The following is a 15,591-nucleotide window of genomic DNA, read 5'->3' as shown; positions in this document are numbered from 1 at the left end:
TAATAATAATTAACCTCAATAATAATTGTGTTAATAATGGACCTCAGATAGATGATGTTTTGAATCCATACGGTTACAGTCCTGACTAGGAGTGGCTCAGTTGATAAGAGTGTGGCATTGACTAGTACCGACAAGGTTGCGGGTTCAACCCCCGTAGGGATCACATAAAAAAACATATGCACTCAATGTATAAAATTGGAAACAGGAAAGACATGATATATTATTACCTTGTTTACAGGCACTGACTTGGAGCACGCCAGAGCCCAGACAGTTCCCTGGTGGGGAACAGAAACCAGCGTTCTCTGTTGTGTTGGCAAATACCTTGCTGGGTGGAGAGAACCTGTAGCCTGGGACACCCATCACACTGCTCTCCTCCTCATAGATGGCATAGATAGATCTGACAAAGAGGACAATGAACAGAGCACAGATTAATTTAATTAATGTGAAAGAGGCGATACATAAATATGTTTACAAACACACGGAGTAGCAAGCTAGCCAACTCATGCAAGATTTTGTTCTGGGGTCAGTAATTACAGGAGTGTTAGTGGAGTGTAAACCTCATTAAAAGTATTCTGAAACATGAAAACTATTGAGAGAAGTAACTTTGTTGGGACAACTCTGTACAACTCTGTACAAAAATGTCAGTCTCTCGATGTGCAAAACTGATAGAGACATACCCCAAGCGACTTACAGCTGTAATCGCAGCAAAAGGTGGCGCTACAAAGTATTAACTTAAGGGGGCTGAATAATTTTGCACCCCAATTTTTCAGTTTTTGATATGTTAAAAAAGTTTGAAATATCCAATAAATGTCATTCCACTTCATGATTGTGTCCCACTTGTTATTGATTCTTCACAAAAAAATACAGTTTTATATCTTTATGTTTGAAGCCTGAAATGTGGCAAAAGGTCGCAAAGTTCAAGGGGGCCGAATACTTTCGCAAGGCACTGTATACTACTATATGTGTGAATTTGTATTTATTTGGAATGGACCATTATCATGCACCTTTCTCGAAACAGGGGCAAAAAATACATGTCATCTATGCACTTAAAAAGTCTGTGGTTAATTTTAATGCCACTCAGGTAGGCTATACTCCTGTTGTAAAGAGAAGCAATGTGCTAAATATTAGGAAAGTTGAGAAATAGAAATAGTCGGCCTAGCCTATAGAAAGCTGATAGGAGCCTCTTCTTTTTAATAGAGGCCATCAAAACTGGATTCTCACTCAATTGCATAGCCTATAGAAATTTGCGCAACATGAGCTGTCTGAGTGATTAGAGGGACAATAGAGTGCTGACTACCAGGTAGTTTGCTCGTTTGGTAGACTACTAATGACCATCATCAGCATCAGAGCTAGGAGAAGCCTAGTTACTAAACGGTCACGTGGAATTTGACTGCGGCCATGACTCGTGACCGCCGGTGTTGCGGTAATACAAACCCCCGTAACAGGCCTATACTCAACTCGTGCATTTTAGTTAAATGTATTTAATTTGCAAACAGGCTGAATAATAGTAACTTGTGATGACAAACTCTGAAAATAATGTAAACGTAGAGCAAGCACCCACGACAGAGACATGAGAGTTCAGACCCAAAACCAACCTGCAGAGATCAGAGGAAAACATGTAGAGGGTCTCGTTCTTGGTGATGATTGGATGAAAGGAGGCCCCATTGGTCCCATTGATCATGTTACACTCATCTGTGGTCCACCAATTCAGAGCGCTGCACGCAGAGAGAACACATTGTTGTCACGGTTATCACTTCAAAATGGATTCTGACTGTATTTGCCTTCTGTGAAATCTAGATCACATTTAGCCTTGCGAAACCACACTGACCAGAACACTCACATTTTGTTTCACCTGAAGTAAAAACAAAAACGTGAGATCAGGTTTAACGAGGCTAAGAAAAAAAACACCCCTCTAAAATTACAGTTATTAGTTCATTACAGTGCACTCAGCCAATCTCCACTGCAACCCCAGAAGCTGTGGATAACAGGTGCGGTACAATAGACTAGAGACTAAATATTCCTTTTGATTTAAGTTCTGCACCCTGTCTTCATTCATAATGAGATGCACCGAATGACTAATTCCTCTGTGTGTAGACATCACTAACCTAGACATCACTAACCTAGACAGCAGCCTGTGTGTAGACATCACTAACCTAGACAGCACTAACCTAGACATCACTAACCTAGACATCACTAACCTAGACAGCACTAACCTAGACAGCACTAACCTAGACAGCACTAACCTAGACAGCACTAACCTAGACAGCACTAACCTAGACAGCACTAACCTAGACAGCACTAACCTAGACAGCACTAACCTAGACAGTATCATCACTAACCTAGACAGCACTAACCTAGACAGCACTAACCTAGACAGCACTAACCTAGACAGCACCTAACCTAGACAGCACTAACCTAGACATCACTAACCTAGACAGCACTAACCTAGACAGCACTAACCTAGACAGCACTAACCTAGACAGCACTAACCTTAATGTGTGTAATTTCTTTACTCCTTAATGTGTTTGAGCCAATCAGTTGTGTGGTATACAGAATCTGGTATTTTACCAAATAGAGCTAAGTCCATATTATGTCAAGAACAGCTCAAATAAGTGAAGAGAAACGACAGTCCATCATAACTTTAAGACATGAAGGTCAGTCAATCTGGAAAATTTCAAGAACTTTTCAGTTTCTTCAATTGTGTGTAAACATCACTAACATAGACAGTAGCCTGGCTTTCATGAGGACATCACTAAATGGAAGACCCAGAGTTATCGTGCTGCAGAGGATAAGTTCTTTAGAGTTGCCAGCCTCAGAAATTGCAGCCCAAATAAATGCTTCATAGAGTTCAAGTAACAGACACATCAACAACAACTGTTCAGTGGAGACTGTGTGAATCAGGCCTTCATGGTCAAATTGCTGTAAAGAAACCACTAACAAAAGGACACCAATAAGAAGAAGAGACTTGCTTGGGTCGAGAAACACAACCAACATCACTAGACCAGTGGAAATCTGTCTTTGTGACTCCAGAGCAAATTGGAACCTTTGGTCCCAATTGCCATGTGTTTGTGAGACTCACTGTGGGTGAGCAGATGATCTCCACATGTGTACTTCCCACCTAAAGCATGGTGTGATGGTGTTATGGTGTGTGGGTGACGCTGTCTGTGAATGATTTACCTTCACGACACACTTAACCAACATGATTACCACAGCATTCTGCAGAATACGCATTCCATCCGAGACAGCACTAACCTAGACAGTAGCCTGTGTTAGACATCACTAACCGAGACAGACCCAACACACCTCCAGGCTGTGACAGCATTTGACCAAGAAGGAGAGTGATGGAGTGATATCAGATGACCTGGCATCCACAACCCCCGACCTCAACCCAATTGAAGTGGTTTGGGATGAGTTGTACCGAAAGAGTGACGGAAAAGCAGCCAAGAAGTGCACAGCATATGTGGAAGTCCTTCAAGACAGTTGGAAAAGCATTCCAGGTCAAGCTGGTTGAGAGAATACCAAGAGTGTGCAAAGCTGTCATCAAGGCAAAGGGTGGCTATTTGAAGGATCTCAAATATATTTTGATTTGTTTAACACTTTTTTGGTTACTACATGATTCCATGTGTCATTTCATAACCTTGATGTCTTCACTATCATTCACAAAGTAGAAAACTAGTTTAGACATCAAACACTTTTGACATCAGTGTAACCTAGACATCACTAACCTTTGACATCACTAACCTACACAGCACTAACCTAGACAGCAGTGATGGCATCATTTAACAGGTGGACATTTAATAAGGTATCTGTTTTTTGTTTTTAAAAATCCCAAAACCTGTTTGTGCTGTCATTATGGGATATTGTGTGTAATTGTTGACAGGGGAAAAAATTATATTTAATCCATTTTAGAATAAGGAACCAGGCATCACTAACCTCAGACATCATTCTAACTAATCTGGTTCTTGGAATTATCAGATTGGAACACGACATGTCATGGTCTGACACACTAACCTAGAAGCAACAAACCTGGAAAAAGTCAACCTGTACACAAACTGAACCATTAGATTACAAATGAAATGAGTTTGTGTTTATGGTCATTCTTGACAATAGACAGCCCAATACTTTCAGCACTAACCTTTATAGCATAATAACCTGACAGCAGAATGTTCTATAGACAGCACTAACCTTTGACAGCACTAACCTAGACAGCATAACCAGAAGCACTAACCTAACATCACTAACCTAGACATCACTAACCTAGACATCACTAACCTAGACATCACTAACCTAGACATCACTAACACCCTACTCTCCACAGCACTAACCTGACAGCACTAACCAGAACACAACCAAGAAACACCACCTCCCTAGTTCATAAAAACAGAATATATCTAAGAGACTAACCTTAATTGTTGACATTTAAAACAGTGTGAATTGAAACAATGTTTTCTATAGAATCTGGTATTTTACCAAATAGATCTAATTCCATATTATGTCAAGAAAGCTCAAATAAAAACATTATTACCACAGTCCAAATAACCAACCACTTTAAGACATGAAGGTCAGTCAATCTGGAAAATTTCATCAATCAACATCATTACAACCAAAACCATCAGTCGCATATGAAACTGGCTTTCAATGAACCTTGTAGAAGAATGGAAGACCCATCATTAATGTATGGTCCAGAGGATAAGTTCTTTAGAAGTTGCCATCCTCAGAAATTGCAGCCCAAATAAATGCTTCATAGAGTTCAAGTAACAGACACATCAACATCAACTGTCAGTGGAGACTGTGATGAATCAGGCCTTCATGGTCAAATTGCTGTAAAGAAACCACTACTAAAAGGACACCAATAAGAAGAAGAGACTTGCTTGGGTCATCAAACACAAGCAACGGACATCAGACCAGTGGAAATCTGTCGTTTGGACTCCAGAGCAAATTGGAGATTTTTGGTCCCAATTGCCATGTGTTTGTGAGACTCGGGACTGTGGGTGAGCGGATGATCTCCACATGTGTATTTCCCACCGTAAAGCATGGAAGTGATGGTGTTATGGTGTGTGGGTGAAGTCTGTGAATGATTTACAATTCACACACTTAACCAACATGATTACCACAGCATTCTGCAGTAATAGTAAAACATTCCATCCGGTTTGCTTAGTGGGACTATCATTTGTTTTTCAACAGGACAATGACCCAACACACCTCCAGGCTGTGTAAGGGCTATTTGACCAAGAAGGAGAGTGATGGAGTGCTGCATCAGATGACCTGGCATCCACAATCCCCCGACCTCAACCCAATTGAAGATGGTTTGGGATGAGTTGTACCAAAGAGTGACGGAAAAGCAGCCAAGTATTTGCACAGCATATGTGGGAAGTCCTTCAAGACAGTTGGAAAAGCATTCCAGGTCAAGCTGGTTGAGAGAATACCAAGAGTGTGCAAAGCTGTCATCAAGGCAAAGTCAGTGGCTATTTGAAGGATCTCAAATATATTTTGATTTGTTTAACACTTTTTTGGTTACTACATGATTCCATGTGTTCTTCATAGTTTTGATGTCTTCACTATGGCTACAAAGTAGAAAATAGTTTTTGTCCTAAACACTTGAATGAGTAGGTGTTCTACAACTTTTGACCAGTAGTGTATGTTTAGGCAGCAGCCACTCTGTGCTAGTGATGGCTATTTAACAGGTGGCTATTTAATAAGGTATCCGTTTTTTGTTTTTAAAAACCCCAAAACCACATGTTTGTGCTGTCATTATGGGATATTGTTGTAGATTGTTGAGGTGCTGTCCATTGGTTGGGATGGTGTTCTTCAGCTTGCAAGTCTCCCCTTTTTCCCCCAAACATAATTTATCCATTTTTGTTTCATCAGAGGACATTTCCAAAAAGTACTTTTATGTGCAGCTCATACCGCAGTCTGGCATTCTTGTATCAGATTTGGAACAGTGTCTCCTTCCTTCTGAGCACAAAATGTGGAAAAAGTCAAGGGGCCTGTACACAAACTGAACCATTAGATTACAAATGAAATGAGTTTGTGTTTATGGTCATTCTTGACAATAGGATTTTACTTTTCGTATTTATACATTTATAGCATAATAGTTGTGGAATGTTCTATAGAAGGCTTACCTTTGACCCTTCCACTGATCTATAACGGCAAAGTCCTTATAACTCTGCTGACCGGTCAGAAACACATACTCTCCATCATCTGTAGCATTTTGCTGAAATACAAAAAACAGAACCACCAAGAAACACCCACCTCCTTCGTGAGTTCATAAAAACAGAATATATCTAAGAGACTCAAAATTGTTGACATGTAAAACAGTGTGTTGAATCTGAAACAATGTTTTCTATAGACATTTACACGACAAGGCTTTCATAGATCTAATTCTATACTTACTTTATGGAAGTGACTATTTACAAAACATTATTACCACAGCACTTAAATAACCAACCACTTTTTTTTTTGAAATAGCACAATTACAAATATCATCAATCAACATATTACAACCAACCATACAGTCCATATTGAGTCCAGTGAGAATCAAACCTTGTAGAAGAGTCCAAACACATCATCTAATGTATGGTCCACTACTTTCAGAGCTTTGAGAAGGCCATCCTCATAGCCCCAAAGCAGTTCTCCCACAGTGTGTGTAGTGAACAGGTCTTCATTCAAATAACTTCATGTAAGATGAGATGATATTGGCAATAAATGACGTATCCTTGAATTTTTCCATCACCGTCTGGGAACAGAGTTTTAAAAGAAATAGAACTGAATGATTCATCATTCACAAGCTAAACCGGACAGCACTGGGCCAATTGCACCGCCCTATGGGACTCCCAATCACGGCCGGATGTGATACAGCCTAGAATCGAACCAGGGACTGTAGTGACGCCTCTTGCACTGAGATACAGTGCCTCTTAGACCGCTGCGCCACTAGATGGAGCCCTGTACAGTTGAAGTTGGAAGTTTACATACACCTTAGCCAAATACATTTAAACTCAGTTTTTGACATTTAATCCTAAGTAAAACTTCCCTGCCTTAGCTAAGTCAGGATCATCACTTTATTTTGGCCAACCTAAGGCGCTCTTGAAAAAGAGATTTTAATCTCAATGAGCCCTTCCTGGTTAAATAAAGGTTAAATACATTTTCAGAATGTGAAATATAAAAAAACAGTAAAGATTTATTTCAACTTTTTTAATTTCATCACATTCCCAGTGGGTCAAAGTTTACATACACTCAATTAGTATTTGGTAGCATTGTTTTAAATTGTTTAACTTGGGTCAAACTAGTTTTGGGTAGCCTTCCACAAGCTGGGTGAATTTTTAATGATTCCAACCTAACAGAGCTGGTGTACCCGAAGTCAGTTTTAGGCCTCCTTGCTTGCAAATGCTTTTTCAGTTCTGCCCACACATTTTCTATAAGATTGAGTTCAGTTTTAATGACTCCAACCTAGACTTTGTTGTCCTTAAGCCATTTTGCCACAACTTTGGAAGTGTGCTTGTTTTAATGTCCATTTGGAAGACCCATTTTAATGACTCCAACCTAACTTCCTAACTGATGTCTTAGATGTTGCTTCAGTCTTGAGATGTTTTAATATATCCACATAATTTTAAACTCTTTGATGCCATCTATTTTGTGAAGTGCAAACTAGTTTTAATGACTCCAACAACACGTGCTGCCACCCCCGTGCTTCATGGTTGGGATGGTGTTCTTCAGTTTTAATGACTCCCCTTTTTAAACCAAACACTAACGATGGTCATTATGGCCAAACAGTTCTATTTTTGTTTCATCAGAGAATGTTTTAATGACTCCAACCTAAGTGTGTAAACATTTTAATGACTCCAAAAAGTACAATCTTTGTCCCCTAGTTTTAAGCTGCAAACCGCAGTCTGGCATTTTTACTAGTTTTAATGTCTCCTTCCTTGCTGAAAGCCTTTCAGGTTTTAATGACTCCAACCTTTTACTGTGGATATAACTTTTTAATGACTTCCCTAGCATCTTCACAAGGTCCTTTAATGACTCTTGAAATTGATTTTAAACTTTTTAATGACTCCAATTCATCTCTAGGAGAAAGAAATGACTCCAACCTGAAGTGGTAAACTAGTTTTATGGCTGCATGGTCCCATGGTAGTTTTAATGACTTGCATAAAATGTTTGAACAGATTTAATGACCTTCAGGCAATTGGAAACTGCTTTTAATGATGAACCAGACTTATGTGTAAACTATTTTTAATGACTCTTGGCAGATTCCTTTTGATTTTCCCATGACTCAAGCAAAGAGGCACTGAGTTTGAAGGTAGGCCTAGAAATACATCCACAGGTACACCTCCGACTTCAACTCAAATGATGGCAATTAGTTTTAATGAAGCTTCTAAAGCCATAACATTTTAAACTGAAATTTTAATGACTCAACTTTGTGTAAACTAAACTTAATGACCAACTGGAAGTGTGATACAGTGAATTTAAATGAAATAACCTGTCTGTAAACTAGTTTTAATGACATTAACCTGTCATGCAAAAGTTTTAATGACTCCTAACCTAGACTTGTGTAAAACTATAGTTTTAACAAGACTCCAACCTGTGGGTGTAAAAAAACTAGTTTTAATGACTCCACCAGAGAAACTAGTTTTAATGACTCCAACCTACCGTGGGTGTAAACTAGTTTTAATGACTCCAACCTAAGGGTTGTGTTTTTTAATGACTCCAACCTTTCAAACTTAGTTTTAATGACTCCAACCTGTAGTGATGAACAAGATTTTAATGACTACTAACAACTGGAAACTAATGGGTGTACTAGTTTTAATGACCAACCTAAGGAGTAAACTAGTTTTAATGACTCACAACCTAAGTGTGTGTAAACTAGTTTTAATGACTCCAACCTAAGTGTGTGTAAACTAGTTTTAATGACTCCAACCTAAGTGTGTGTAAACTAGTTTTAATGACTCCAACCTAAGTGTGTGTAAACTAGTTTTAATGACTCCAACCTAAGTGTGTGTAAACTAGTTTTAATGACTCCAACCTAAGTGTGTGTAAACTAGTTTTAATGACTCCAACCTAAGTGTGTGTAAACTAGTTTTAATGACTCCAACCTAAGTGTGTTTTAATGACTAAACTAGTTTTAATGACTCCAACCTAAGTGTAAACTATTTTTTAATGACTCCAACCTAAGTGTGTGTAAACTAGTTTTAATGACTCCAACCTAAGTGTGTGTAAACTAGTTTTAATGACTCCAACCTAAGTGTGTGTAAACTAGTTTTAATGACTCCAACCTAAGTGTATGTAAACTAGTTTTAATGACTCCAACCTAAGTGTATGTAAACTAGTTTTAATGACTCCAACCTAAGTGTATGTAAACTAGTTTTAATGACTCCAACCTAAGTGTATGTAAACTAGTTTTAATGACTCCAACCTAAGTGTATGTAAACTAGTTTTAATGACTCCAACCTAAGTGTATGTAAACTAGTTTTAATGACTCCAACCTAAGTGTATGTAAACTAGTTTTAATGACTCCAACCTAAGTGTATGTAAACTAGTTTTAATGACTCCAACCTAAGTGTATGTAAACTAGTTTTAATGACTCCAACCTAAGTGGATGTAAACTAGTTTTAATGACTCCAACCTAAGTGTATGTAAACTAGTTTTAATGACTCCAACCTAAGTGTATGTAAACTAGTTTTAATGACTCCAACCTAAGTGTATGTAAACTAGTTTTAATGACTCCAATCTAAGTGTATGTAAACTAGTTTTAATGACTCCAACCTAAGTGTATGTAAACTAGTTTTAATGACTCCAATCTAAGTGTATGTAAACTTCCCGACTTCAACGGAATGTATCTATTTTTTACAATTTCATTATACTCGGGGCTCTAAATAAAAAATGTTCATGTGCTACCAATTGAAAACGGATAGCTTTTTCGGCAGATAAATGCATGAATGAAGGAAGGAAGACGTTTTCGCTGTAGTCATGGTGCAACCATGACGATAACTAATATGCACTCGCTTGTTTCTCTGGGGCACTCTAAAACAACGAAGCCTTATCATTACAACAATTATGATCTGGAAGATTTTTGTCATAAATCAACAAGTGCTCCCAAAATAAAATTCCTGGTCGCACAACGAAATACTTTGTCGATCTTTAGAGCCCTGGTTATACTATGCTTATATTGATCACTGGGTAGCGCAGGCAAGTTAAGCATTTCACTGTACTTCTGCATGTGACAATAAAACTTCAACTTGAAGTCTGAACACCTACCACCTCCGTGACTCAAACATCCTGCATGCTTTTCAACCGATCGCTGCCCGCACCCGCCCGCCCGCCTAGCATCACTACTCTGGACGGCTCTGACTTAGAATATGTGGACAACTATAAATACCTAGGTGTCTGGCTAGACTGTAAACTCTCCTTCCAGACTCATTAAGCATCTCCAATCCAAAATGTTATCTAGAATTGGCTTCCTATTTCGCAACAAAGCCTCCTTCACTCATGCTTCCAAACATACCCTCGTAAAACTGACCATCCTACCGATCCTTGACTTCGAATTTTGTAAATTACATCGCCGTCACCAAACCCACTGGTTCCAGGTCATCTATAAGTCTTTGCTCAGCTCACTGGTCACCATAGCAACACCCACCCTTAGCACCTGCTCCAGCAGGTATATTTAACTGGTCATCCCCAAAGCCAACACCTTCATTGGCCACCTTTCCTTACAGTTCTCTGCTGCCAATAATTGGAATGAATTGCAAAAATAAATAAATAACAAATCACTAATGTTACTTGATGAAGCGTGTTAGTTATAGCTAGCTCTGTGCTTTTATACTGAAGCTGAAATGTACAGACGAGAAAATAAACCCTTTAATTATCTGCACATACCTGTGAATCGTTGCATTAATCAAAAGTGTAATATGGTTAGGATGAATATTTGCTGCATAGTTGAATAGTTTGTTAAAAGCATGTTTAAGGGCTCTCCGTAGTGATTTCACAGTCTACGCAAATGGAGCTCGCTTTGTATCATGTACCAAACTAATTTTAGCCACAAAAAAAGTATGTAGAACTACGTAGAGAGCTACGAAAACGGAGCGCCGTCCGAGCTGTTGCGGATCCGTTTGCGTTAGACATTGCAGAGAGACATTGCAGAGAGCTTTACTGGCTACACTGGAATCTTTACGGTAAATTTGAGCTAAGCCCACGAACCCTCTCTCAGCGCATGACATTCCGTTGGAATCTTTACGGTAAATTTGAGCTAAGCCCACGAACCCTCTCTCAGCGCATGACATTCCGTTGGAATCTTTACGGTAAATTTGAGCTAAGCCCACGAACCCTCTCTCAGCGCATGACATTCCGTTGGAATCTTTACGGTAAATTTGAGCTAAGCCCACGAACCCTCTCTCAGCGCATGACATTCCGTTGGAATCTTTACGGTAAATTTGAGCTAAGCCCACGAACCCTCTCTCAGCGCATGACATTCCGTTGGAATCTTTACGGTAAATTTGAGCTAAGCCCACGAACCCTCTCTCAGCGCATGACATTCCGTTGGAATCTTTACGGTAAATTTGAGCTAAGCCCACGAACCCTCTCTCAGCGCATGATATTCCGTTGCTAATGTAAATTGAAACGTTGATGTATATACTGTACTATGTAAATCTCGTCGTGGTGAGTCTCTGCTACAACTCTCTTCAATCAGAACACTCTCTCTCAGTTCCATACACAAAAGAGGCAGTTTGATTTATTATAGCTAACCTTACCACAGCCAGGGCCTTGATTTTTCTGATTAGGGAGGTGTGTTTGTGTTGTAGCCTACCATAGCTGGGATGTTGACTGTTCTGATCAGGTCACTCTCTGGTCCTTTGGACATGTCAGACTGAAACACATAGGTCTTAGTGTTGACAGCTGATACTTTGGTTCCATTCTCCAGGAAATTCACTCGCTCCATTGGACGAAACTCCCTGAGCAAGGAAACATTACAAAACACAGTGAGTGATGGCAAGAGCCGTGAAGAATGTGCTGAAGACAAAGATATGTCTGTTGAGGGCAAGCCAGATAAGATTTTACGATAAAAGTGTAAGGAAACATTAGCCTGGTCCTAGATCTGTTTGTGTTGTAATGCCAGTTGTTGGCAAAATATCTAATCTGACTGGTCAAAAAGACAAATAACAGGGTAATAGATCAGAATTGGGCTGCCTGTGTAAACGCAGCCATAGAGACATTTACATTTACATTTAAGTCATTTGGCAGACGCTCTTATCCAGAGCGACTTACAAATTGGTGAATTCACCTTATGACATCCAGTGGAACAGCCACTTTACAATAGTGCATCTAAATCATTTAAGGGGGGGGGGGGTGAGAAGGATTACTTTATCCTATCCTAGACCAAGGCCTAGTGCTGACTCGATCGCCTCAGTAATAACCGTCTTATCGGGGCTAGGGTTCAATGCTGCCAAGAGAGAGGCCAACAAAGCCTCCTATCCGAAGCTGGGTTCATTCACAGAGGAACACATTTAGCACAAAACCCCTTGATCCTGTTAAGTTAGGACATGACATTATGTCACCAGTTACGGCAACATCAGCTGAGTTCCTTCCTATTTATTGACAAGGACTATCACATGACAACTGTCAGAACAGATTATTTTTTTTATTTTTTTTAAATGGCTTAGGATGTGGTCATCTTTTCCTCCGACTGCATCTCATCTAATAGCCTGTGACAGTTTTCCTCGTTGTTGATGAATTGCTCCACATCTCACCTGTACGTGTAAGGTCCGACCTCGAGAACAGCAGGCCGCTCTCCCTTCAGTACCTCTGCCGGGTTGGTCACATTAAAGAAGTAGAACTGCATGTAGACTGGAGGAGGTGGGTTTTCCCACACATCAAATGCATGTGTGCCATTCCTGAGCACAATCTCCTGAAGGGTTCAACGTGCACTGGTTAGTAAACACATAGCTAGATCTAGTACTTGTGACCACAAAAGCCAATATGAAAGCTTGAATCCCATGACAGACGATTGAACCGGGTAGCTAACGTGAACAGTAGTAGTAACCAACTTAAAACATTTGTTTGTCCGCCTAACGACAACATAGCATACAGTACCAGTCAAACGCTTGGACACATACTCATTCAAGGGTTTTTCTATATTTTTTACTATTTTCTACATTGCAGAACAATAGTGAAGACTATGAAATAACACATATGGAATCATATAGTAACCAACAAAAATGTTTTCTAAAATAAAGCATTAAATCAAAATATATTTTATATTTCATATTCTTCAAAGTTACCACCCTTTGCCTTGACAGCTTTGCACATTTTTGGTATTTTCTCAACCAGCTTCACCTGGAATGCTTTTCCAACTGTCTTAAAGGACTTCCCACATATGCTGAGCACTTCGTGGCTGCTTTTCCTTCACTCTGCGGTCCAACTCATGACAAAACATCTCATTTAGGTTGAGGTTGGATGATTGTGGAGGCCTGGTCATCTGATGCAGCACTTCATCACTCTCTGTGTTGGTCAAATAGCCCTTACACAGCCTGGAGGTGTGTTGGGTCATTGTCCTGTTGAAAAACAAGTGATAGTCCCACTAAGCCCAAACCAGACAGGATGGCGTATCACTGCAGAATGCTGTGTGAATTGAATTCTAAACTAATCACAGACAGTGTCACCAGCAAAGCACCCCCACACCATCACATGTCCTCCTCCATGCTTCACGGTGGGTACCACATATGCAGAGATCATCCGTTCACCTAGCAGTTGGATCCAAAAATCTCCAATTTGGGCTCCAGAGCAAAGGACAACATTTCCACCAGTCTAATGTCCGTTGCTTGTGTTTCTTTGCCCAAACAAGTCTCTTCTTATTGGTGTCCTTTAGTAGTGGTTTCTTTGCAGCAATTCGACCATGAAGGCCTGATTCACACAGTCTCCTCTGAACAGTTGATGTTGAGATGTGTCTGTTACTTGAACTCTAAAGCATTTATTTGGGCTGCAATTTCTGAGTCTGGTAACTCTAATTAATTTATAATCTGGGTCTCCCATTTCTGTGGCGGTTCTCATGAGAGACAGTGTCATCATAGCGCTTTATGGTTTTTGCAACTGCAATTGAAGAAACTTTCAAAGTTCTTGAAATGTTCCGTATTGCCTGACCTTCATGTCTTAAAGTAATGATGGACTTTTTCTCTCTGTTTATTTGAGCTGTTCTTGACATAATATGGACTTGGTATTTTACCAAATAGAGCCATCTTCTGTATACCACTGCTACCTTGTCATAACAACTGATTGGCTCAAACACATTAAGGCATAAAGAAATTCATTCCAGGTGACTGGCTCATGAAGCTGGTTGAGAGAATGCCATTGGTGTGCAAACCTGTCATCAAGACAAAGGGTAGCTACTGTGAAGAATCTCAGATATGAAATATATTTTGATTTTTTTTAACACTTTGTTGGTTACTTCTTTATTCCATATGTGTTATTTCATAGTTTTGATATCTTCACTATTATTCTACAATGTTGAAAATAGTACAAATAAAGGGAAAACCCTGGAGTAGGTGTGTCCAAAATGTTGACTGGTACAGTATATTGAAACAACATTCATATTTTGACTGGATATGTATGTCAATGCATTCAATTCAGACAAAAAAATAGCTTGTTACGTTCACAGTGACTAAAAAAAACAACAACAATCGGCCTAAGCTTTCTGTACACAAAGTATTGTAACGACCCAGGGTTACCCAGGGTCGTTACAGTATTTTAACGTTAGTAGGCTACGAGTTAACTAGCAAGCAAGCTTAAACTGCCAAACTACGGTACTGTTAGCTGCATTAGATTAGATTACTGGACGTTAAAATTAAAATACAATTAGCCTCTGTTTAGTTAGTTGGTTGGACAACCAAGTTGGCCTGCTAACTAGCTTGCCACTGGTTAGCATTAACGTTACCTTTTTTATCTTCGCGTTGAGGATATTTTGAAACACCTGCGAAAGCACCAGAACTATGCCTGCTATTAAAGTTAGAATAGAAATCACTCCCGTACTGTAAATACAACACGATTTCACTGACATGATTGATCAACTTCAAGTGTTACCGATATGTCCAACACTAGCCAGATATCTTTCTCTTGCTAACCACTTCTTCTTCTTCTTCTTCTTCTTCTTCTTCTTCTTCTTTAACTGTGCATTGTCGAATTGCAACCAACTGAAAGGTGGATATACCACCACCTACTGTACTGGAGTGTGAGGCTCCCCCTTTTAATCTATTTCTCTTATCTCGTCCAGTGTTTCTACCTACTGTACTGGAGTGTGAGGCTCCCCCTTTTAATCTATTTCTCTTATCTCGTCCAGTGTTTCTACCTACTGTACTGGAGTGTGAGGCTCCCCCTTTTAATCTATTTCTCTTATCTCGTCCAGTGTTTCTGCCTACCGTTCTGGAGTGTGAATTCATTACACCAGTAGTTCCCAACCAGGGGTACGCAGACCACTGAGGGTGCCGGGCATATCCACAGGGGTACTTGAGAAGACATGAGTTTATAAGCCTACTGGTAAAATGCACAGACAAATTCAGTTGGTGGTACAGTAACCGAAAAAGGTTTGGAACCACTGCCTATGGGTTTGTAGCT

The 15,591-nt window shown here is 39.7% G+C and overlaps 1 protein-coding gene across 1 annotated transcript in view; it reads right to left on the bottom strand.

Annotated features, from left to right (window-relative positions):
* The window catches only part of scarb2c (scavenger receptor class B, member 2c), a 40,876-nt gene extending 25,733 nt beyond the window's left edge, over window positions 1–15,143 (bottom strand). Inside the window, 8 exon segments of the mRNA XM_064977305.1 lie at window positions 228–397; window positions 1,596–1,715; window positions 6,123–6,214; window positions 6,544–6,669; window positions 6,671–6,736; window positions 11,795–11,939; window positions 12,735–12,892; window positions 14,915–15,143. Of these exon segments, the coding sequence (XP_064833377.1) occupies window positions 228–397; window positions 1,596–1,715; window positions 6,123–6,214; window positions 6,544–6,669; window positions 6,671–6,736; window positions 11,795–11,939; window positions 12,735–12,892; window positions 14,915–15,037 (1,000 nt within the window). The 5' untranslated portion in view covers window positions 15,038–15,143.
* Window positions 15,144–15,591: the final 448 nt, after the last annotated feature.

This window comes from Oncorhynchus masou, chromosome 11 (assembly GCF_036934945.1).
Source record: "Oncorhynchus masou masou isolate Uvic2021 chromosome 11, UVic_Omas_1.1, whole genome shotgun sequence".
Lineage (NCBI taxonomy): Eukaryota > Metazoa > Chordata > Actinopteri > Salmoniformes > Salmonidae > Oncorhynchus > Oncorhynchus masou.
Note: the sequence above shows the minus strand (reverse complement) of the source record. Positions and strands in the feature narration are given on the sequence as shown.